At 36.5% G+C, this 22,473-nt stretch overlaps 1 protein-coding gene across 2 annotated transcripts in view; it reads left to right on the top strand.

The window, feature by feature from the left end:
* The window catches only part of LOC119832624 (thrombospondin type-1 domain-containing protein 7A-like), a 61,144-nt gene that overhangs the window by 36,642 nt on the left and 2,029 nt on the right, over window positions 1-22,473 (top strand). For both annotated transcript variants that reach the window (XM_038356311.1, XM_038356312.1), the window contains exons 3-27: window positions 6,603-6,693; window positions 7,148-7,255; window positions 8,294-8,439; window positions 8,922-9,050; window positions 9,356-9,561; window positions 9,846-9,951; window positions 10,138-10,346; window positions 10,565-10,760; window positions 10,943-11,097; window positions 11,361-11,473; window positions 11,863-11,972; window positions 12,343-12,528; window positions 13,266-13,410; window positions 15,626-15,724; window positions 16,151-16,251; window positions 16,778-16,958; window positions 17,292-17,453; window positions 17,690-17,840; window positions 18,369-18,522; window positions 19,212-19,300; window positions 19,765-19,907; window positions 20,288-20,411; window positions 20,831-21,004; window positions 21,337-21,491; window positions 22,083-22,216. In XM_038356311.1, coding sequence (XP_038212239.1) covers window positions 6,603-6,693; window positions 7,148-7,255; window positions 8,294-8,439; window positions 8,922-9,050; window positions 9,356-9,561; window positions 9,846-9,951; window positions 10,138-10,346; window positions 10,565-10,760; window positions 10,943-11,097; window positions 11,361-11,473; window positions 11,863-11,972; window positions 12,343-12,528; window positions 13,266-13,410; window positions 15,626-15,724; window positions 16,151-16,251; window positions 16,778-16,958; window positions 17,292-17,453; window positions 17,690-17,840; window positions 18,369-18,522; window positions 19,212-19,300; window positions 19,765-19,907; window positions 20,288-20,411; window positions 20,831-21,004; window positions 21,337-21,491; window positions 22,083-22,216 — 3,567 coding nt within the window. The remainder of the gene's footprint in view (window positions 1-6,602; window positions 6,694-7,147; window positions 7,256-8,293; window positions 8,440-8,921; window positions 9,051-9,355; window positions 9,562-9,845; window positions 9,952-10,137; window positions 10,347-10,564; window positions 10,761-10,942; window positions 11,098-11,360; window positions 11,474-11,862; window positions 11,973-12,342; window positions 12,529-13,265; window positions 13,411-15,625; window positions 15,725-16,150; window positions 16,252-16,777; window positions 16,959-17,291; window positions 17,454-17,689; window positions 17,841-18,368; window positions 18,523-19,211; window positions 19,301-19,764; window positions 19,908-20,287; window positions 20,412-20,830; window positions 21,005-21,336; window positions 21,492-22,082; window positions 22,217-22,473) is intronic.

Genomic DNA, 22,473 nt, shown 5'->3' with positions numbered 1-22,473 from the left:
ATTAAAAATTATTTTATAGTTTTTAGTTTGAAGTGCTTGAAAAGCGTGTTTTTTAGTTTTTTAAAACTATTTTTATTTAATAGATGTAATGATTAATGAGGAAGGTTTATATGTATAACAACATCTATTAAACTACTGCGAATTTAACGCGTGCAAAGCCGCGGGCAAAAGCTAGTTAAATACAAATGAATGTAACATATTAAAACCCCAGTTATTTGTAACAAGATCATCATATATCCACATTTAAAACGTAGAGCAATCAACAGAAGCAATTCAACAAATAAAACCTCACAAAACATAACCTTTTATTTCTAAATCTTCCCAACACCCCAGGGCTACGCTCTAGTTCTACCCACTCGACCTTCCAACCACGAAACGTGCTCATCATGCCACCCTTGACCTGATTTGACACTCGCGGTACGAACTAAGGGCTGGTACTAAACATGTGAACAACTGTTATAACAAGCTTCATTTATTTGAACGCAATTAGAGATTCGTTGGCGTAAATAGAAGAATTGCTATCGAGAGAATAAAGTGATATATCTAGTCTTTATGGTGACATTCCTATCCTATATAACTATTATAATTATTATATTGATGAGTTTATCATTAGCATTACTGCAGCATGGATTGGGCCGAGTTGGCTTCCCGTTTTCAAGGACGCCCTACCGAGCAAATCTATTTTTTATTATTATTTTTATTTTTGTTTTGTCCTTGAAATAAATGTATTTCTTTCTTTCTTCTATATGGCAAAACATAGCGCTAAAGCAGATATGTTGATATTCTTATAGAATGTATCTTGTGTATGTATATACTATATAACATATGTGAATGTTGTACGTCTCCACTTCTAGAAGTCATGGACATACTCCCCCTCAATCATATTAAATTAATATGAAAAACTATTTTTTTATATTTTTCTTATAAAATATAAACATTCATATACATGACGAACTCTTTATATAGCCCATTATTTCACAAGTAAGAATACAATAAAATCAAAATAATTAAAAAGTTTGTCCCACTCAGAAATCTGATGTGACGTCGGAAATTTGAGTAGTTTCATGAAGCCAAATACAAATCTAATACGTATCAATTTGAAATGCTTTATACCTTGTATAGGCACTGATTGATTTGCGGCCTCAGGTCAACCGCTTCCCAACCACAGGCGAATGGTAATTTTCAATCGAGCTTTTAGCTTTAATTTTGGATCGCGTTGCATTAGAAATTTTATAATTCATGCCTCTTTAGTAACTACTCATTACAAAACTATAGAGAGAAGAATCGATATCAATAATTGAGGTAAATTATTAAACAGTTGATATGTATAGCTTAAGGATTATTTATTTATATGTATGTGAATTTATTTTTCCAGTAGTGAATAATGATCTTAGTTTTTACTAGATCAGTCAATCAAGCTGGTGTTAAAAAATTACGGGCCACCGGTTCCCCCTTTTACCAAACGTAACAGTAGCATTCGGATGCTACTATATTTCGCCTACATACTGTTGGGGTTTGGTACCGCCGTTGGTATCAATTCGTGCCGATGCGTCGACTTTCACATTAATAATGAATGTTTGTTGACGATTAATGCGCGTAATTTTATTTCTAAAAATCAATAAATCAAATACTCTGTTCAAATTACACACTAAACAATCCGGTACCACCAATTGAATCTGTGATGTACCAGATATAAACATAACCCGTATAACCCATATAGAATACGTCGTTAAAATTATATTAGGGGATAACAAACCCACATCGAAAGCTTGCGGAAAGTCACTGAAAGTAATCTAATAGTCACATTCAATGCAATTCTGTCTATTGCACGCGCAAATTGAGTTACGGTCGGCCGCAGCTGCATCGGAGTACTTAGTTTTATACAAATAATACGCTACTGCAAAATAGTGGTGAGTTAGAATATATTAATTATAGCCGGGTAGGTTTTTCGAGTTTTGTAAATGTTGGACGGAGCTAACAGTACACTCCATTAACGAGTTTTAAAGTGATTTACTGACAACAATAAACAAATACTAAAAATGAACAATATGTAATATTGAACACAATTTGTATTACCGAAGATGGAGCACAAATTCTAAATATTAACTTAGACAGTGAACATTTATGTCCGGCACAATATTATAAATATGCTTGAGTCTGGATGAAGAATAATGAAGCGGCTACTGTGGTGAAGCTCGTTTGCTGCCTATGCTGATAGATACCAATTGGTTTGTTGTTTATTGCGTTGGGAACAAACAGAAACAAAGATTTTTATTGATGTGTATCATATTAAGTATTTAAAATATCATCAAGACAAGACGATCTAGAATCATAAAAGTTTGCTTAAATGTAATTTGAGATAGCACGTGCATAATTTATTTAATTACCACTATTGATTTAATATACAGCAGTACAAATATACAGTTGTGAAATCGGTCCAATAGTTCAAAAACTACTGGACCGATTTCAATTTTTTTTTTACTTTACTTTCATTAGAAAACTGGAACTTCACTGAGTGACAAAAGCTATGTATGTACCACGGGTGAAGCCGGAGCGAATAGCTAGTACCTTATCTAATATATAAAAATAAGTCGGGTTTTCCTTCCTGACGCTATAACTCCAGAACGCCCGAACCGATTTCCACGGTTTTGCATTCGTTGGAAAGGTCTCGGGCGCCGTGAGGTTTATGGCAAAGAAAATTCAGGAAAAAATTCTGCAGAAAAGCGGGAAAATCATATTTCACATACAACCATCTGGTGGCGAAACGGAGTTCGCCGGGTTTGCTAGTAATTGTATAATAATCTTATTTATTTTCTTCAAGTTCGATAACCATAGTGACTAATCGCTCCTATTCGTGAGTACAAAGAAAGAGTTCCGCACACCATTTACTGAGTAAGAATCACATTAGATATTCAATTAAGTAGTTCTACGTGATGGGATTTGCATAACAGTGGAGCTTGTGGAAAACTTTACCTGCCTTGCCTGAACCACATAGTAACAGTTGTTGAAGCAGTTTTACTCAAATGCAGAAAATCGTTTGAAACTTTTTCTGTAATGTAATGTAAATTCCTATAATCATGCGTTTTACAATGAACGCAAATTTTATATACTATCTGAAGTAGTATCTTAACAAAATCAACGGATACATAATGTATCCGCTATTGTAATGAATGTATTATACATTCATTACAATAGCTTTTTTACGTATTTAGTAGATATAATTTTAATAATATTTAATTTTCTTCCACTTGCCCAAAACCTCAATACAAGAAGTATCTTGTAGTATCTTGTATTAATACCCTCTTTACTAGTAAGTAAAGAGGGTATTAATGTTAAAAAATCCTACAAAAATATAATCAAAATGGGTAGTCTATTTATACATCTATTTAATTCAATAAACATATAACTACAAATATTAATCGATCTTATCTCAGCATAAAATAGATCACGCTCGCTCCATGAAGTAAGGTCAGGAAAGCAGTATTTCCTCCCCCTCAATGTATCTTATCCTATTTAATAATCCCATGAACACCCCATTTCCTAAAGGAGTTTGCAGCATATCCGCAATTTATTACACTTGTACCTTAAACCCATTTAAATCATCCTTTACATTGATAAAACTTGATTATAGAATGACTAAGTCACTGCCCAGATAAACGCAAATTAAACGACTCCTGTGTTTGATTTTACGCGAGTATTATACATTTATGGGGAGACTGACCCGTGACCACGCTCGCTGTAAAGTGTTCGAAACGTCGGGTTAATAATATAATGAATAAATCGCGTTTAAAATCCGTTAAAAAGTTTTTTAATTTCTAAATGACTCCCGCTGAATATATATTTAATACAAATCAGTAAAAAATAAAACCGCTAATGAAAAAAGGAAGGAACAAAGAAACTTCACATAACGCCGAGTAAAGGATTAAGATATATTATCTTGATGGAAATAGATAATACTGTAAAGTAAGAAAGATTTCTTTATGTCAGAACAAAGAAGGTCGCTCTTTATCATGCCTCTTGCATGTAACAAGCGCTTTATACGAAACACGAACTATGTTTGCTGGAAACGAATATTTCAGTGGGAAATTTAAAGTATTTTTGTGCGACTTATGTGGAAAGGCACGTTTCTTTAATCCTAGGATATTTGGTGACTTCCACCGTTCACAGTGCTTCTGTTATTGTAGCAAATATACTCTATATTCTTATCTTTAAATTCGCAATGATAACACATTTTACCCTCTCTATGTAAATTTTAAAATTCATTTGACATAAAGCTGTGTTTAAATATACAGTTTTAATTTGGTGAATCGTTGCTTTCAGACCATAATGTAGAATGTTCCTTAATAACATGCAAATAGTGTTTCCGAGATAAATCTGAGGCGGGCGTAAGAAAGATTTTGTGATCGTGGCGCAGACGCTTATTTGCATGTTTATCAGCTTAACCCTTTCTGAGAGGCTCTAATAATCTGTGGGATTATAACAACATTTTCTTAGATTAATATGTCCTTGTTGTATTCCAATATTTATGATTAAATCGACTCCACTTTCATTTACATTTATAACGCCACAGATCAACGAGATTTTTACAATACGTTGGAAATTTATTACAAAAAACATTTAAATTATTGTGAGATGATACTACGAAGTTGGTAGTTTGAAGTGCAAAAGTAACCAAAAAGAGACAATTGCGACACGCTTTTGTGCCACAGCCAATGCCACAGTGACTTTTAACGTAAAACTTGGAATGTCTAAAGTAAGAATCGTTACCCTACATAATTAAATATTTACAACGTAGGTATATAAAGTTATAAATCCGACTTACTTTGTGGTAGTCGAGCACGCTTCGGCACGAATTGGGCCAGCTCGCACCGGGGAAGTACCACACCCCCACAGAAGACCGGCGTGAAATAGTGGCATGCCACTGTGTTTCGTACGGTGAGTGGGGGAGCCGGAGGCCCGTTTCCTTTTCCTCACCCATCCCAGTCCATTCCTTCTTTCCAGTCTTTTATCCTTTCCTTTTCCCTTACCCCATAAAAGCGGGCAGCACATTCGTAGAGGCACTACCTTTGCGAATGTTCATGGGCGGTGATGATCGCTTACCATCCCAGCTCAGTTGCCCGCAATGACATAAAAAAAAAAAAAAAAAAAAAAATGCATACTAGCTGCTCGCCTCGTATATGCACGGGTATATATTTTTAAATTTTCAAATGATTATTATCCCAATTCGGGCGAAAACAATTGATGGATTTTCTTAGACTTCTACATCTATATAGGTATCCGGGTATTCCGTATACCATGTAATATAACAAAAAGTATCTCATCAATATCTACATGTATACTATATTACTAATGAAATTAAAGAGATTACTAATCGTTGAATACAGACATTTTAAAGGTATATATACTATAAAATTATTATTAAACACCAATCTCCTATTCTAGCTAATATCAAACCTAAAAGCACTTACTAAAGTTTGCATTAACAAGTCTTTAACCTCAATTCAAACCGCTATCGCTTTAATAGATTTCTACGTAAATATTCACTTTTAAATACTAGTACTTGAATCGAGTTATCGTTGGCGCGAACACCTTAATTAAATGAAATATCCAAAGAAACCTGTAACGGCGTGTCTTTAATTTGCTCCAGGCGCTACGCTGGCTTAAACGGCTTTGACGGCGTTTTCCTTGATGGAAAATTATGTTTGCACACTTTCACTGCTTTTAAGTTTCATTGCTTTTAAGTTTTTATGTGAAATTATTACGTTTATTTGTTGTTATTTTTAATAAAAAGACTTGAATATTGTTTGTCTTACTAAAATATACTATCTACGTTCTATCTTCATATAGTAATTAAAAATATGTATGAAACTCTATAATACAAGTAAACAAAATTCACCCAATAAATATAAATTCCGAGTAGTTTCGATTTAAATTTTTGACATAATAAAATGTTAATTAAAAGAATACAATTATGATTCTTTTCGAAATTTCCAACAACAATGTTCGAATGTGATAATAGAATACAATAGAGTATAACAATTATTAGTGATACTCCCATTTGAATGGAAATTATCTTTGCTCGGAAATGCCAATAACATTTATAACTACGTGAAACAACAAAAACAATCACTAATTGGATTCTTTTACCGATTTTATACTTCGAGACTGTTTTTAAAAACAATGTTATAAAAACATTTTTGTAAAGATATCTTGTTTGAATATTGTTGAACGTGTATAACTTATTAGATATTAAATGATATGAAAAAGTTACGTTCAAACGTTTTGTTTTGGTATATTTTACAATTTACAACACTTTGAACAAATATATATGTAGATATGCATATACGTGTGAATTATACCGACTCTTTTTAACTGCATATTGACCCATTATTATCGAACAAATTTAATTCAAACTTTGTGCACCTATCAAGAATTGGTGGCAATAAAATAATATCATGAGTTTAACTTGATTAGGATCGATAAATAATTTCCTTCGCTACATACTCTAATTGCAAGTGAGAAAATGCAGTTAATTCTAGCATAAAGCGTTTTGTTTTCTTAAACTATTTTTATTATGGTAAACCTCTTATCTTGTATTACAGAAACGGCATCGCCTGAAGAATTTACGGTCTACGTCGGTCGCTGGACAGAATGCTCCGTAACCGATGCAGAGAATATTAAAACTATCGAAAGGTAACAAGTCCACAAATCAGTATTTATTACCATATTAAGTATGTTGTAAAGTAATCAGTAATAAATGTCGCTTCTTCGCGCCTAAATCACTAATCCGATTCTGATTATCTGATTTCGTATATTACGTGGGCGAATCTAAGCGGAAAGCTGGGAATTTGAGGATCTCATAATATGATTATGGTTCAGGCAACTTTACTTAGTATTTATAGCAACACACTTGAACTCTATTCTATAACAAATTAATAACAAAAACACAACATAGTAATTATTAAAGTATCAAAGCATCAAAATTTAAAAGATAACACTTTATGCTACATTTACGGTGCGCAGCAAGCTGTATAACAATGAAGTTTCATATAGTCAATTGTAAAATACGTTTACAAACTTCTCCATTTTAGGCAACAGTTATTTAACAAACATTTCCAGTTTGTTTAATACCATTTATGTTTTCAAGGTATAACATACGAATAGAGACCGATTCCCTGGTACATACACCACGACTTGGACTCCAGCGCAGACAGGTGCAGTGTCGGCGCAAGGATGGACAATTTGTCGAAAATATGTGAGCATCATTAATTAAATTACACCGTTCTAAACTCTTCAGAAAAGAGATAAAAATTGATATTGAAAGTCGTTAATCTGCAACCAGTGGTTTTTCTGTTGTCTGTGGTACTGTCTACGTAGTAACTTTTTGATAATCTGTGGTACCGTTGCCAATGGCCATACTCTGTAAAACAAGTTATCAGTTATAGCCTATACTCTGTAGAATTTTTTCTTTGTTTCATTGAACGCATCACAAGTATTAGGGTCCAAAGGATATTTTAAATTTAGAATTACGTCTAGCCTAAAAAGATTTTAACAAACATTTTTATATAATTTTAAAGCTCACGTTCCAAGCATTCATGAATAATTCCTAAGCCTAGCATTTATCATGCCCCAAAACTTCACTATTTGTTCGAGAAAAATATATTTCCCTTGAAATAAGAGCGTTGAAGATGAACCGGGATCGCGACGAGAATATTGACAAGACCCAACTGGGTCATATTATCGCTAACGCGTTGATCGACCGCCATTTTGTTGATGCTTACGCAAAAGCATGACTTGTGACTTGACGAATTTCATAAATGTGACAAACAAGCCAGACTAAATTATCCGATATTTCAATACTTTATAAAAAACCTTCATACATACATAAGACGCAAACATATTTGCAAAATAAAAGTACATATTTTTTTTTCTTCAACATTTTATGCTAAGGGTAACCGAAGGCGCTAGGCAAAAACTAAATTCCTTTAACCTGATAAGTTAAATTGAAATTTTTAATGCAATTTTTTTGGTACTTAAGAAAGATTCATAAGTTATTTTTTCTGAATCGAACTAATTTGAAATCAACGGACCACGGACACACTTACAATCGTTCAAAGTTACACTTGAACTTAATTTAAACTAAGCTAAGCTTTATTTGAAGGGACTCGTGTGGTCCCAATTAAATGTCTTCTAGTTCTGACAAATTGAAAGCGTATGTTATAAAAAATAATTATACGCATAAATTTTTTATTAACGCTGATATAATAATCATATATTAATATGATTATCACAGGTATTGCGGCGCTGCTGTGTCAAATATAGGTGCGACGCGAGTGTGCGTGATGCGTGAAAACTGTTCGCTGGGCGAATGGTTGCCATGGCGACCGCGGCCGGACGGCTCGCTCGTACGCACCAGGAGGCTGCGCCGGCTACCCCAAGGTGATGTTTTATTCTATTTATTTTAAGGTTATTGAAGTGAAAACTTCTTTAGCCGCGTTAAACAATTTTGGAAGGAGAAAACCTTATGGGTTCGCGCCACCGACATGCTAATTTAATGAAAGTTCGAAATTGAAATTATCTATTATATTATATATATTATATTATACTATATAATTATAATAAGATATATGTAATAAAGGTAGTTAATAAAATAATTTTGATTAATCCCAACAATGATTTATCTATCGTGAAATAAAGAATTCAAAGTAATTTAAGTATAGATTGAAGTATAGTGGAGAAAATTTAACTATGGTGAAAAACATAATACGTTTTACAAAATTGCATCGTTTGTATTTTGTTTTCTTTGTAACGGCTTTTCGTGAATGGAAGTGCTTTTTGAAGGAAATACATTCTATATTTTCAATTCATTAGTTATTTACAATATTGTTCACATTTTCAAATTTATTTTTTAATTTATTAAGGAGGTGGAAAGGAATGCGATGTGGTAGAGGAAGTGAGGCCCGCTGCAATGGAGGCCAGTGCGCACTGGACCCCGGGCCCATGGGGCTCCTGTCGGGTCGCCGTAGAACAATCCGCCACACCCGCTCCACGTACGTTGTAGTCGTTTTGAAACGCAATTCAACAAGTTTTTCATCTTTTTTTAATCACGCTCGTTATAAGTACTGAAACAGAACCCATAAATTGTACCATTAAAATCCGCACATTTACCAAATAAAAATGATGCTTATTTTTATTTATTATTAGCAAACCTAACTTTCGTTTTAGCGATTTCAATTTCCCTCTCGAAGTTCAATTAACATCTAAAACGGTGTATAGGTCGTTAACAAATACCTATGTCCTCTATATTTGTCATATGTTTAATTAATTGTTATTATTCATACATATTTAACACCAGCCAACGACGAAGACGACGATGCGGACGACGACGACGCGATCTACGACGAGGACGACGAGTCGGACGAAGCGGACAAGGACAGTAACGCGAGTTGCGGCGGCGGCGTGCAGCGGCGCGAGGCCACGTGCGTGCGCGCGGACGGGCGGGCGCTGCACCCCGCGCAGTGTGCGCATGCGCCGATGCCGACGCTTGTGCAGCCGTGCGAGGTTTGATCGCTTGCAGAATGGAGTTACTCATAGTTATTCCTCTTTCTCCTTCTCTATAACACTTTGGGAAGTGCTATTGAGTCACCTCGCTAATATTTTGCTTGATAAAGTAGTCTGTGTTCTTCAAAATATTTTCTCTATTTCTATGTTTAGCAATCTCCAATATTGTGCCTAATAGGACCATTTAGACTTTACAGAAATTACATATCTGGCATTGCACTTTAATATTACGAAACATAACATACAAATACTTTTATGCTTATGTTATATTCAATTATACACAGGTGCCATGTCCCCGTGACTGTGAGGTGGGTGAATGGAGCGATTGGGGAGCGTGTCAACCAACCGATGGCTGTCCACTGTTTCCTGTACAGCAGCTTACTACTACTGGTAATCTATTATTATAATGATAACGTGCTAGGCAAGCACAATATCTTAAACGAAGAAGACTAAATCTAGATGGGACTAAATCAAAGTACTAATATCATGACTGTTTAGTAATATGTGCTGCAAAGTACTTTATAAATATATGTATTTTTTTAGATATATATTAGTAAACGCACATATATTCCATAGGCTATAGTGTACGACGTCGGCGCATTATCGCAGCTGCATCTGGCGGTGGGGCCCCGTGCCCTCCGCTGGAAGAGAAGCGAACGTGTAGCACGCCGCGATGTGCATCGTGGAAAGCGCTTCCATGGGGCCCCTGTGTTCTCAATCAACAACACAACACTTGCGGGCCAGGAAGACGTAGTCGGGAGTTGAGATGCGTGGGGCATGATGGAGTGAGTTCTTTGTTGTATTTTTGGAGTAAAGTATATTTTGAGACTTGGTATAGATTGCTGATACTGATTAAAATCACTCGAACATAAAATTGTTCAATTCATTGTTGTTTTCTATAACTTTGTATGTGATGTTATATATTCCCTTTAAAGTTCACTTTTTAATCAAATAAGAACTACATGACTATAAAATTTATAACAAATATTACACCACCGTTTAGAAAGAAGCACAGCGCGCGTGGTGCAGCGGCAGCGGAGCCCCCGCGCGCACGGAGCGGTGCCGCATCGCGTGCGCCGGCGACTGCGTGGTCACCTCGTGGGGCGCCTGGTCGGCCTGCTCCGCGCCCTGCCTGGCGCCCGGCCACGCGAGACCGACGCGCACCCGACGCAGGTTCATTGTGGCGCACGCGTCGCCTAGTGAGTCACTTTTTGTATCATGATTAATGAATTGCATATATTTCAATGTTTCGATTATGGAGATGAACATCTGTTATTTTATTTTCTTTTATAAAGCGTAAATACTTTTGGATAATATGATACTACGTAAATACTTAACGCTGAAACAATATTATATAATAACTCAATAATTATTTGACTAGACGGCTGGCCATGTCCGGCTCAGGAGCTGCTAACACAAAACGAAACTTGCAACACTCACGCGTGCGGCACTTACTCGTGGCTGGCAACACCGTGGGGTCCCTGCGAACGACGAAATCAAGATTTCATCCCTGCTAATAATTATACTGATTTACTGGTAAATTAATATGAAGTAATCTTTACATTAATAATTAGAAACAATGAGCGATCTCATCGAGTATAAGCTATTTCCCATGTTAGCCAAGGGAATAAAATTAGTTACAATAATGGCATATTGATATTGAAGAAAATGAAGAGACAAATATCTTCCAAATAGATTAAAGAATACAAAATATTGAAAATACTATATTACTGTTAGAATTGAGCATTTAAATTGTAACTTCTTTAAATAAGACACATATTTCAAAATGTTCTTTATAGGATACTGACGTTTTCAACCAAAGCGATGATGAAGAACCTTGTATAGAAGAAGGAGAAATGACGCGAGATGTGATGTGCGTGCAGAACAACGCTGACGTAGTAAGAGAAGCCCTGTAAGTGTTAAACTATTATAATCTCTTGCAACTGTCTTAGATTTCAAATTTACTCACGTAGAATTAACAATAATACGAATTATTTGAGATGAAAGACTTCAACCAATCTTTCACTGTACATAGCTATAATCAATTTCAAGGTTTTACGCTTTTCCCTTTTCGAATTACGTATTTTTACGTACTGTTAATAAGAGAAAAGAAAATTGGTTCTTGTTGCTTCCTAAAGCAACATTCGAGCTCTATAAAACCGACTCTTTTACACTACCGAGAAATATTCGTGGTCTATCCTGCTCTATCTTAAATCGCTTCGCTTTCCTAAAGGATCGCTCTCCTTATATCGGCTCTCCTATTCTAACCTAGAGCTGGTATAGACTAAAATTTGTCAACAGTTGTGCGCCTCTGAAACGGCCGGCATCGCGTCGCGCGTGCACAATCCGCTGCAAGCGTGGATGCCGCGTTGAAGCCTGGATGCCTTGGTCTACTTGCCCGAACACCTGTGGTAATTTAGAATTATTATCTGAGTTAATACACAACAGAGCTTAAGCTTTGACATTCAAACCGAATTTTCATTTATTAATTTAAGTCGAAAATGTGAGTGATTAGTTCTGTGTGTGTTATTTGTACTGGTTATATAGTTTCATGAAAAACGATTCAGTTTTTGTTATAACTACCTATTACTGCCTTTTAATAAATATAAATAACTTTTTTACAGACTGTCGGTCTTAAACTGCTTTGCATATTTATCAAAAACGCTTTAAATAAGTTGTTGTTCTTACAAACAAATAAATTTCACGCATAGTATTTACTCTTTTAAGGAGTTAGCAATCAATGATGCGTCCATTCTCTAATTTAATACCCCTGATACGCAGATCCCGGCAAACAAGTTCGAATACGTCGCGTTCACGGGGGCCCTAACTGTGGGCCCCTGCAGGAATCACGCGACTGCCCCGTGCCGCGCTCTTGCGGGGCCCGGAGTCCCGGCTGGGTGACTGGCGAGTGGAGCACGTGCCGACTGCCGCCCGCGCAACGCTGCGGCATCGGATATCGAGTGAGAAGTGAGTAAAAGATACAGGATAAAAATGGTTGCCTGTAAAGTCGGTTTTACGGGCGAAGATTTTACGTGACAACGTCTTTTTCTCGGTAGAATATTTATTGATACGAATATTATTAAATTGCACAATAGGAACAAGGAATTGAATGAAAATAAGAATTGCACAAATTTTAACTATAGAAAATATATTTTGTTTACTAAAAAGACAGAGACAGAGACACAATCACGCGCCGATTCAATGCGCCTAATTCTCTAGTGCTGCGCGCGCGGCGGACCGATCATAGTTCGGTGACTCATCGTAACGTTACCTTTTTCATAAGTGCCTCCGAGCCGCAACCTAATTTAAGACGTTGTCACGTCAAAATTAAGGTTATAATATAATACGTTAATCTTATTGCTAAAAGCAATGGTCTTACAGATAACAAGATTTCGCGAGTTTAAATGAATGTCAAAACTTTTCGAGCTAATTTTGTCGAAAATGTAATTGCTTCGATTATAATCTCTATACATTGTATACTGTCCATACGTGTTAGACTTAAGCATTAACACGTATACTTATATGCTGGTAATCAGGATACAATTTCACGCTGAAGATCAACATACAAAATGTCAATTTCATACTTACACGCTGGTAAAAATAACAATGTCCAGCATACACTTACACGATGGTAGCAATAAAATGTCAAGTTGACAGTTTTATACAATGTCAAGTACTAGCACACTGCTCTTACCATTTGTCAGGTATCTGGTGCGGCTCCGAGTCGCACCGCGTGGAAGCGGGCTCGTGCGCAGGCGAGAGCGTGCCCGCCAGCGTCGCGCCGTGCCGCGTCGGCTGCGACGCGGCAACGCCGCTTGACTGTACCACCGTCTGCAGGGACCCGCTCAAGTGCGTATAACATTTCTTCCACTACATAGTATAAAGCAGAGTTCCTTTCCGCGTCTGTCCCCTATGTATCTAGCTTATATGTATTTAACAACATTTTACACGTATACAATAACATCGACTTACATACAAAAGTAGGTGATAGACATAGTTATGACACGAGGAACAGAAATAAAATTGAAACGCCTGTTTTCCGGCTTTGTAAAGTAAAAAATTTATTTACGGGGCAAGGTATACGCTTATACAACTAAATTCCTCATAGTATTAAATCGTTTAGTAGTGCTAAATTTAAAAACTATATTAAAAATGTATTAGTTCAGAGAGCCTACTGTAGCATTAATAAATATATGAAAGATGACAATCCATGGAATGTTGTCGCTTAAGAACCACAGGTCAGTTCATTGGCATCATTGTTATGTACATGTTACATGTTATGTAGAATTAAAATGTAAAATGTATATTATTTCAAAAGAGCAACTACAGAGCTTCTTGCCGGCTCTTCTCTATAGAAACTGCCTTCCGAACCGGTGGTAAATGTTATAACTGTGAATTATGACGATTCAAAAGTGCTTTTATAAGAAGTCTAATTGAATGACTAAATATGTTGGAGTTTGAGTTTAGATCTTGAGACTGCACAACGGAATTTGTGTTTTTTTATAGTTAGAATGATTCAAGGCGAATTTTTTAAACTGTATATGTCTGATATATAAAATTCACATAAAATGTATCAGAATATTCGTCCCCATACTCCTCCGAAACGGCTGGATTGAATCATATGAAGTTTTGTGTGCATATCGGGTAGGTTGTGTGAGAATCGGCCAACATCTATTTTTTATGCCTCGAAATGATAAATTATTTTTAATTTAAGAAATTATAATTTTTGCTACTAATTATTTAACCTGTGTTTTAATAAAAACACAGTATTTAATCTGTAGTATGCATGTATATAAAATAGTATTATTACAGATTAAATAGTACACATTCCTAAGTATTAACTCACTCAAACTATACATCACACCGTCGTCAGCATTATCACCATCCCGGTTTTGGTCACAGTTCACACTATGGCAAATCTTAACTAACTTGTGCATATTGAATATTGAATCGAATGTCGTTCATAATTTTTAAACGTATAAATGTATCTACGACGCGAGTAATGTTGTATTATTACTTCACGTGCCGTGTAAAAATTCTTATTTGTTTCACTGATCGATAAGGATTGATGTTAAAAACGAATAATATGAGGGTTTAGTAAAATATACCTCAAGCGCGATTTTAGGATATATTAGCGCCATCTTGTGATGATGTGGATGAACCATTTCTCCATACATTTTTTTTACTCCTCTCATGACCCTAAACATAATATACAAGTATGTTTTTGTTTCTATGGATATTTTTAGACTTTTATTATTATGTTACTTATCGTAAAATGTGCCTTATTAGTTAAGATAAAGTTTCACATTACCTTAGCTACAATATAAATTATAATGCTTCATAACGGTCTCATATTTTTCACTAACTTGTAATCATTTGAAATAATTATAAAAAACGTGAAGTCAAGATTAAAATACAATAGAACAAAAAAAATTCAGTTTACTTGTGTACTGCAACAGAGCTAAATAATTTTGCCATAATCAGTTAATTTAAAATCATCGGTAAATGGCCCCATTATCCTACATTTATTTATTTATTCTTTACAGTACATATTACCGAAAAATTGTAAAAAAAAAATTATTATCAGAAACGAAAATAATTAAATTTTTCTTACTCATGTAATACATCAATATAGTTATGGGTATACTGACCTTCATTAAAATATGGTTTGTAAAAACTCTATTGAGGTCAATGCCAAACGCAGTGTGAGGTGATGAATAGCTTTCGAGATTAATTAGTTGGATAAAATGGTTGGATCATGATTTTAATCAGTATAAACTAAATTCTCACTATAGGCAATTTCTTTTTTATTTCCAAAGACTGAACTCCCAAAATTTAATTGAAATGAGAGATTTGAAGCACTTATATTTATTATTATGATGCATTAAAAATTTGTGCCTATCTAGATATAACCTAAATTATTTTAATTGTATTGGCTTCCAATTTTGATTTCAATTGATCTTCCATCATCCCATACAATTAAACTCAAAAGCTCTATCGATAGTCTAATTAGTATTTAATTTAAGGTTAGTCATTAACTCATCATAATTAATGTGGTATATAGGTACTTGGATGCATCAGACCCTGACATTCCGGCCTGCGTGTGCAAAAATGTTAGCTTGGAACTGTTACCGGCCGACTCCGACTGCATACTTCCCCCTGGGTATTTTATTCATTATTTATATTATTTACGACATATACTAAATAAACAATTATTTACCACACTTTTTTGCCATTTCCGTGTAAGTAGCTATATTCATTGAACAGTTTTTAATAAGTGTTGAGGTCGATAAGTCAAATTTATCTATGGATTTTAGTAAGGATAAAACAAATTAATATATATTACGATAACTTCAATCAACATGAAGAGATATTATCATTTGAATAAGATTACACCACCCACGGAAAGTTAGAGATATTATATTTAATTTTAATATAGAAAATTTAATTTTTTATTATTATTATATTTTAAATTTAATTTAATATTACTAGTTATTAATTTATTTATCGTATACTATCTAATAGTATAGTTGAATCAGTATTATATACATTTAAATGCTCGAATATTAACAATGTGAAAATGTGATAGAATGGAATGTGGAGAAGGAAGATCACTCCGAGCTGCTCGCTGTATGGTCGCCGGTAGAGATGTGCCAATGGATGTTTGCAAAAAGTTCCATCCACTTACAGGTAACATATTATTATTATTTAATTTATTGTTATTTAATATAAAGTAACTTAATTCACGAAATATAATCTTCGAAAAAAAAATCGTACTGCATTATATGTTAGAAACAAGGTTTTTTGTTCATTTTTTTATAATATAGGTTATGCGAAAAATATAGACATTATAGTAATATCCTTTTTATTCTAGACTGTAAACTTTTTTGTATTTTTACAAATATACAAATTATTTTTCATATTTTATATTTATAATTTAAAATTCTGATTAAATATCTACAAAAAATGGGAAATGTATCCTATACACTAGATTAATTGCTGCTAAATCGATAAACTTGGGATTAAATCAATATTTTAGATTGTTAACTTACTATAAGTGTATTTTTACAACATTTCAGTGTGATCATTTTTCATATTTTATATTTAAGTGTTATTTAAAATTCGGGTTGAGTATATACGAAATTGCAAATTAAAATACACTGGATTAATTGCTGCTAAATTTATAAACATGATGTACAACCAATTCTTCCCAAAGGGCCTCGCCGGGTGCGCGAAGCGTCCACAGACGGGTTCACGTACGACACCGAGTTCGGGTCGCTGCTCCGCGGCACGTGCAGCGTGCGGTGCGCGCGCGACTGCTCCGCGGGGCCGTGGGCCGCGTGGGGACCGTGCGCCTCCGAGCCGGGGTCCAAGGCGGCTTTCCGCTTCCGTACTAGGTGGGTCTGCCTTATATGGGACGTGTGTTGTTTTATTAGATATCGAAAATGTTTAAAATGGGTGTTTGAAGTTGCAAATACCACGTTAAGATAATGCAGCATTACAAAAAAGATAATCACGATCACGAAAAATAAATAATCTACTGTATGGGTTACTGCAATCACGCATGTCACGTTTGTTATATCCATTGTCTCTACAAGAAAAAAAAAATCGTAAAGCTTATTTGTTTACGAATCAAATCTGAAAGGCAAGAGTGGCAAAACAGCTACCAACCTCATTCGTATTATTAAGCAGTCGAGCTAAACTAATTGCAATCTATTTTTAAACAACAGAGAAGTGATCGAGGAAGGTTCAGCCGGTGGGCGAGAATGCGGTGCAACACTGCAGCGCGCCACGTGCACGGAGCTGGAGCCGTCCTGGCGCGTCGGCAGCTGGGACGTGTGCGCGCCCGACCGCACGCTCTGCGGGCCCTCCTACATCAAAAGAGACGTGGCGTGAGTATATCGGTTGCTATGGTAACGGTAAATAACAAAAAGTAAACGAGGAAGTGCAGGTGCGAGTGCTGTTCGTCGCTTCAGCGCGCCACGTGCTCAGTTCTGGTACACTTGGAGAAACGTGGCGTGGAAAGGCAACGGTGCTAAGAGGTGGTTCTGGTATTGGCTTTTAATGCTTTGAAATTAAATGATCTATATAACCGCTTCGATTACTAACACATTAACACGAACGCTAGGTGTGTGGACGGGCAAGGGAACAAGCTGGACGACTCGGTGTGCGAGGCGTCCGGCGCCGGCGTGACGCCGGACCGCGTGTCCACGTGCCACATGCCGTGTCCCGCGGACTGCGTGCTCAGCCCCTGGTCTGAGTGGAGCCCGTGCGAGATGGTAAGCTAATGGTCCATTGAATCGACTTAATGACATCCATATTTTGTATGGTATCACCATATTGTAGTAAAGGTTATCAGTGGATTCTATCATGATTTTATTTTGATTTATGTTTCTTATACGACCGTATTGTTAATCAAATTTTACAATATTTGATTAACAGTCTTGTAGATTGCTTATTTGAAAATTATTTAAGCTCAATCCAGATTAAAAATACTTGCAAATCACCGATCATTACTGTTACTCAGTAGAAAAAATTATTTTAGAACTTGGTATGTCCTGACGTATCCCCGTACTTTATACATTTGTTATAACATATTCACTCCAAGAGACGATTTATTCTTATTATGAAAAATTCTTTAAGAAAAAAAGTACTATTCAACGTTCCATATGTTGTATAATTTCTTTATGCAATTCAATCAATCTATAAACAGGCATAAGAAATGTAGTATCACAATAAATGTAAAAAAAATCAGTTATATAACCACTCCTCCAATAAGTATTGAAACACACAACAAATGACGGCAGACGAAGTGGGGCGGGCGGCGCGACCGCACGCGCGTGGTGCTGCGGCCGGCGGAGGCGGGCGGGCTGCGCTGCTCGCCGCTCGTCGCCGCGGAGCCGTGCGAGCCGCTCGCGTACGCGTGGCACACCGCTCCCTGGGACGACTGCCAGCCGCTAGGTGACTTTTCTTTAACTACATGTGCCCCGCGGTTTTACCCACGTTGTACTTTATGTTGTATAGCCTCTAGCCTTCCTCAATAAATGGGCTATGTAACACTGAAAGAATCTTTCAAATCGGACCAGTAGTTCCTGATATTAGCGCGTTCGAAGGAAGAAACTCACAAACTTTTCAGCTTTATAATATTGGTATAGATTAATCGTAAAAAAAAATCCAAAAACAAAATTTCCCCTATTTCTTCGCTATAGTGGTTAGCTTTTGGAGAACGATGTATTTTGTGTTTGATCTTTCTGGAGCTTTAAAAATCACGGTCAAATCCTAAGACGATGACAGACAGACAGACTTTTGCATTTATAATATTAGTATGGATAAAGACACAAATGACAAAACTCTAACCATCGATAAATTAGGATTTGGGCATTTTTGTAACAATAACTTGCTGATCAGTATACATTGCAATGCATTAAATAATAATGTTTGCTTGAAGTTAAAATTAGTATGCGATACTTAATTACTTCTAAAAGTAATATTTATTATTTATTTATTATATTGTAGTTTGCGTGTCGACCAATCAGAATGCATGAAACATAACATATAACATTGTAGTTATTAATTAACATTGATGTAATTTAATATGTATAAATTGTAAAGATTTATTATGTAATATTATGTGTAAATTGTAATTTCAGGTGGCTCTCCCTGTGGGGAGGGAACCAAGAGAAGGGCTGTGCGTTGCTTGCGTAGCGATGGAGTGTTCGTGAATGATACCTTTTGCCCTGTAAGACACAATTAATTCTTTATATAATTATAAAACCACACAATACATTATGTCACAAACTCACAAAATTTTCTATAAGTACTGTATAAATCCACATACAGATTTTATGTACGATATTCTAGCCGATAACCAGTTTCGTACTCTATAAAATAATAATGTACCAACTAACCTAACACACCATCGTTCCACGATAACGAATTTGATAAGTTTTAAATCTATGCGAGGCCTGAGAAATATATATACACAAAAATAGTGAGTAACCTCGTCCTCGGCACATACCTTGGCAAATGTTTATCCCAATTGTTCCCATTTTTTTAACTTTCTTCTAAACAGACGTAATCAGAAATCAATTATGGTACATGGCAATAGACATAGCATAGCAATAAAAGTAAATGTTGAACTTACACGAAGTACGCTAAAGTTTGTGAGGACAACAATAAAGACTAATAATAATTATAAACAAGAACGCAACCGCGAGCGAAGCGCGCGAGTCGTGGTGCTACGTGCCGTGCGGCGTGGACTGCGAGGTGGGGGAGTGGGCCGCGTGGGACGCCAGCGCCTGCTCCTGCGGGGACGCCTCCACCGCGAGGCACATGCGCCGCACTAGGTAATTACCGGGAATTATATACTCTGTCCATTGCCAGTCTCAGTCACTCAGTCCAGTTGATATAAATAACAAACTACCGGCGGTAAATAATTCGTTCTCTGATTGGACGTTTCAAAGCGAAAACGAAACTCAAACTCAAACTCAAACTCAAACATTTGTTTATTCAATTAGTCTTATTAAATAAAAGCACTCTTGAATCGTCATAATACAGTTTGAACATTTACCATTCATTCGGAAAGCAGTTTCTACTAGAAAAGCCATTATGAAAATCTGTAGTTGCTTTTTCCAATCATGTCAACTTTCCAATTATTTCATAAGCAAAGGTTTTATAAGTAAATGTTTTAGTTTGAGCTTAATGTACGTTTTTTGCAATGTCACAGACAACACTTAAGTTCAGCGGTGTGGCCGGGCCGCGCGTGCCCGCCCACCGAGCAGCGCGCGCCGTGCCCCAGGGAGCCCTGCTTGAGACTCGTCGCTAGGCCTATGTTGGGTTGCCATGTGCAGGTAAATCGCGATAAAATGCCATTATGGTAACTTGTCCTTGATATTAATGGATATTTTCTAAGATTGTGATCTTCTTTTCGATCACAATATCATAACTTTGTTGCATTCGAATATTAAAGTTTCAATCATATTGTATACTAGCTACGCCCCACGGTTTCACCTGCGTTAGTCCGTATCCCATAGGAATATCGGGATTAAAAGTTGCCTATATGTTATTCCAGTTGTCCAGCTATCTACGTACCAAATTTCATTGCAATTGGTTCAGTAGTTATTGCGTGAAACAGCAACAAACACACACACACATCCTTACAAACTTTCGCATTTATAATATAAGTAGGATTAGCTAGTAATTGTTGTAACTTAATTTCCTTATATGTTAACTTAAATTTACTTTTATTTGCAATTACATGCGTATACAGACGTCATCGGGCGAGGAAGCGGAGGGCGCGTGCGGGTGGGGCGTGCGGGTGTCGCACGCGCGCTGCGAGCTCGCCAGCGTGTCGGACGAGCCGCTCGCCGACGCGTTCCTGCAGCCGTGGCGCTGCTCCGCCGCGCTGCCCGGCCGCATCGTGGCGCCGCCGCTGCAGCATCAGGTGTGTGTGGACGCGCTAATACGCGCAAGCGTGTATATCATCTCTTGATATGATTACTAGCATCTTGTTTAACTTGCGTCTAGACACTGGAGCTATCAAAGATAACATAATACTAGGTGCGATGTGCTCATGTTTGGAAACATGTATGAAAACATTGGCTAGTGACGTACTACACTTGTGGGTTACGTATTCGTTGGAAAGAGACTAACCAGCATTAGAAAACTAAGATTAAAGCATATTATGTGACTCGATTGTTAAACATGCCGTCTCTATTATTTCTGTCATAGTTCAGTTAAACTTCTAATATATTGAACTCTTAATTTCCATAACAGGAAGACGAGCTTTGCGAAGTGGAATGTGGGTGCAACGAGTCTGAGCTCGGGCAGCCGGGCCCGTGGGGCTCGTGGGGCCCGTGCCGCGGCGGGGCGCGCTCGCGCACGCGCCAGCTGCTGGTACCACCGCGACGCGCTTGCCGGACTTCTTCCAGGTTAGCGCTTATGTGTGACAGTTTAAGCAGAGGTTTAAGTAACGGACGTAAATTAGAAAGATAGTTTATTATGTTATTTGTGATAGTAATAGCACAGATAATATAATACTATACTGTAGTATTTGCGTAATAAGATTTTCGGTTCTTATTTTTACTTAAGTTCAGATGAGTTCAGTTATTATATTATAATAGTATAGTACAAAGTGTTAAAAAGGTGAGTTTCGATCCCCGTCATCCATCCCCACTCGAAAAATATGCTATGATGAATGCAACGTAAAATTTTTGATTTTACTGAACTAATTAAAAAAAAAGGAGATGGTTCTGATTCGATTGTTTTGTACTGTGACTGTACTGATTCGACTGTTACCTCAAAACATTCACCTAGGTGAAACAATTTTGATAATTTTATTGTTATTTAAAAGCTTGTTCCTTCCGTGTGGTCTTACATAAATTTTAGTTTAAGAAAGGTTTAGTTTTTCGTTTACATGAATTATTTATAGTATATAATCTATTCTGAAGCCTTCTACGGATTTTTCTTTCTTGTGATTACTACTTAAAAGTTAAAGTACATAAACTATGTTAAAAACCCAGATATGTGACAATCGAGTGGGCCAACTGCAGCGGCGACGCGGACGAGATCCCCGACCTGCTCGCCGTCGAGCCGCGAGAGGACAAGCCGCGCCGCGCCTCGCACGAGCGGGAGGTGTTCCATGACGGATATATTGGTGAGATTGTACTAGCGGTGCGCCCTGGCTTCGCCCGTGGTACATAGGTATGTGTACCAGGGGCGAAGCTGGGCATAGCACTCAGATCACGTACTAACGGTCAAATAATTTTTTAAATCGGTCTAATAGTTCCTGAGATGAACGCATTGAAACATACTCATAAATTCTTCATCTTTTTATTATAAGTATAGATATAACTCGCTTCTATATGTTTTTATTGGAAAATCTTAAAGGTTTTAAACTAATTCCAAGCAGAA

The sequence above is a fragment of the Zerene cesonia genome, chromosome 15 (genome assembly GCF_012273895.1).
Source record: "Zerene cesonia ecotype Mississippi chromosome 15, Zerene_cesonia_1.1, whole genome shotgun sequence".
NCBI lineage: Eukaryota > Metazoa > Arthropoda > Insecta > Lepidoptera > Pieridae > Zerene > Zerene cesonia.
The sequence above is the reverse complement of the archived record's forward strand: the minus strand, read 5'-3'. Positions and strand labels throughout refer to the sequence as shown.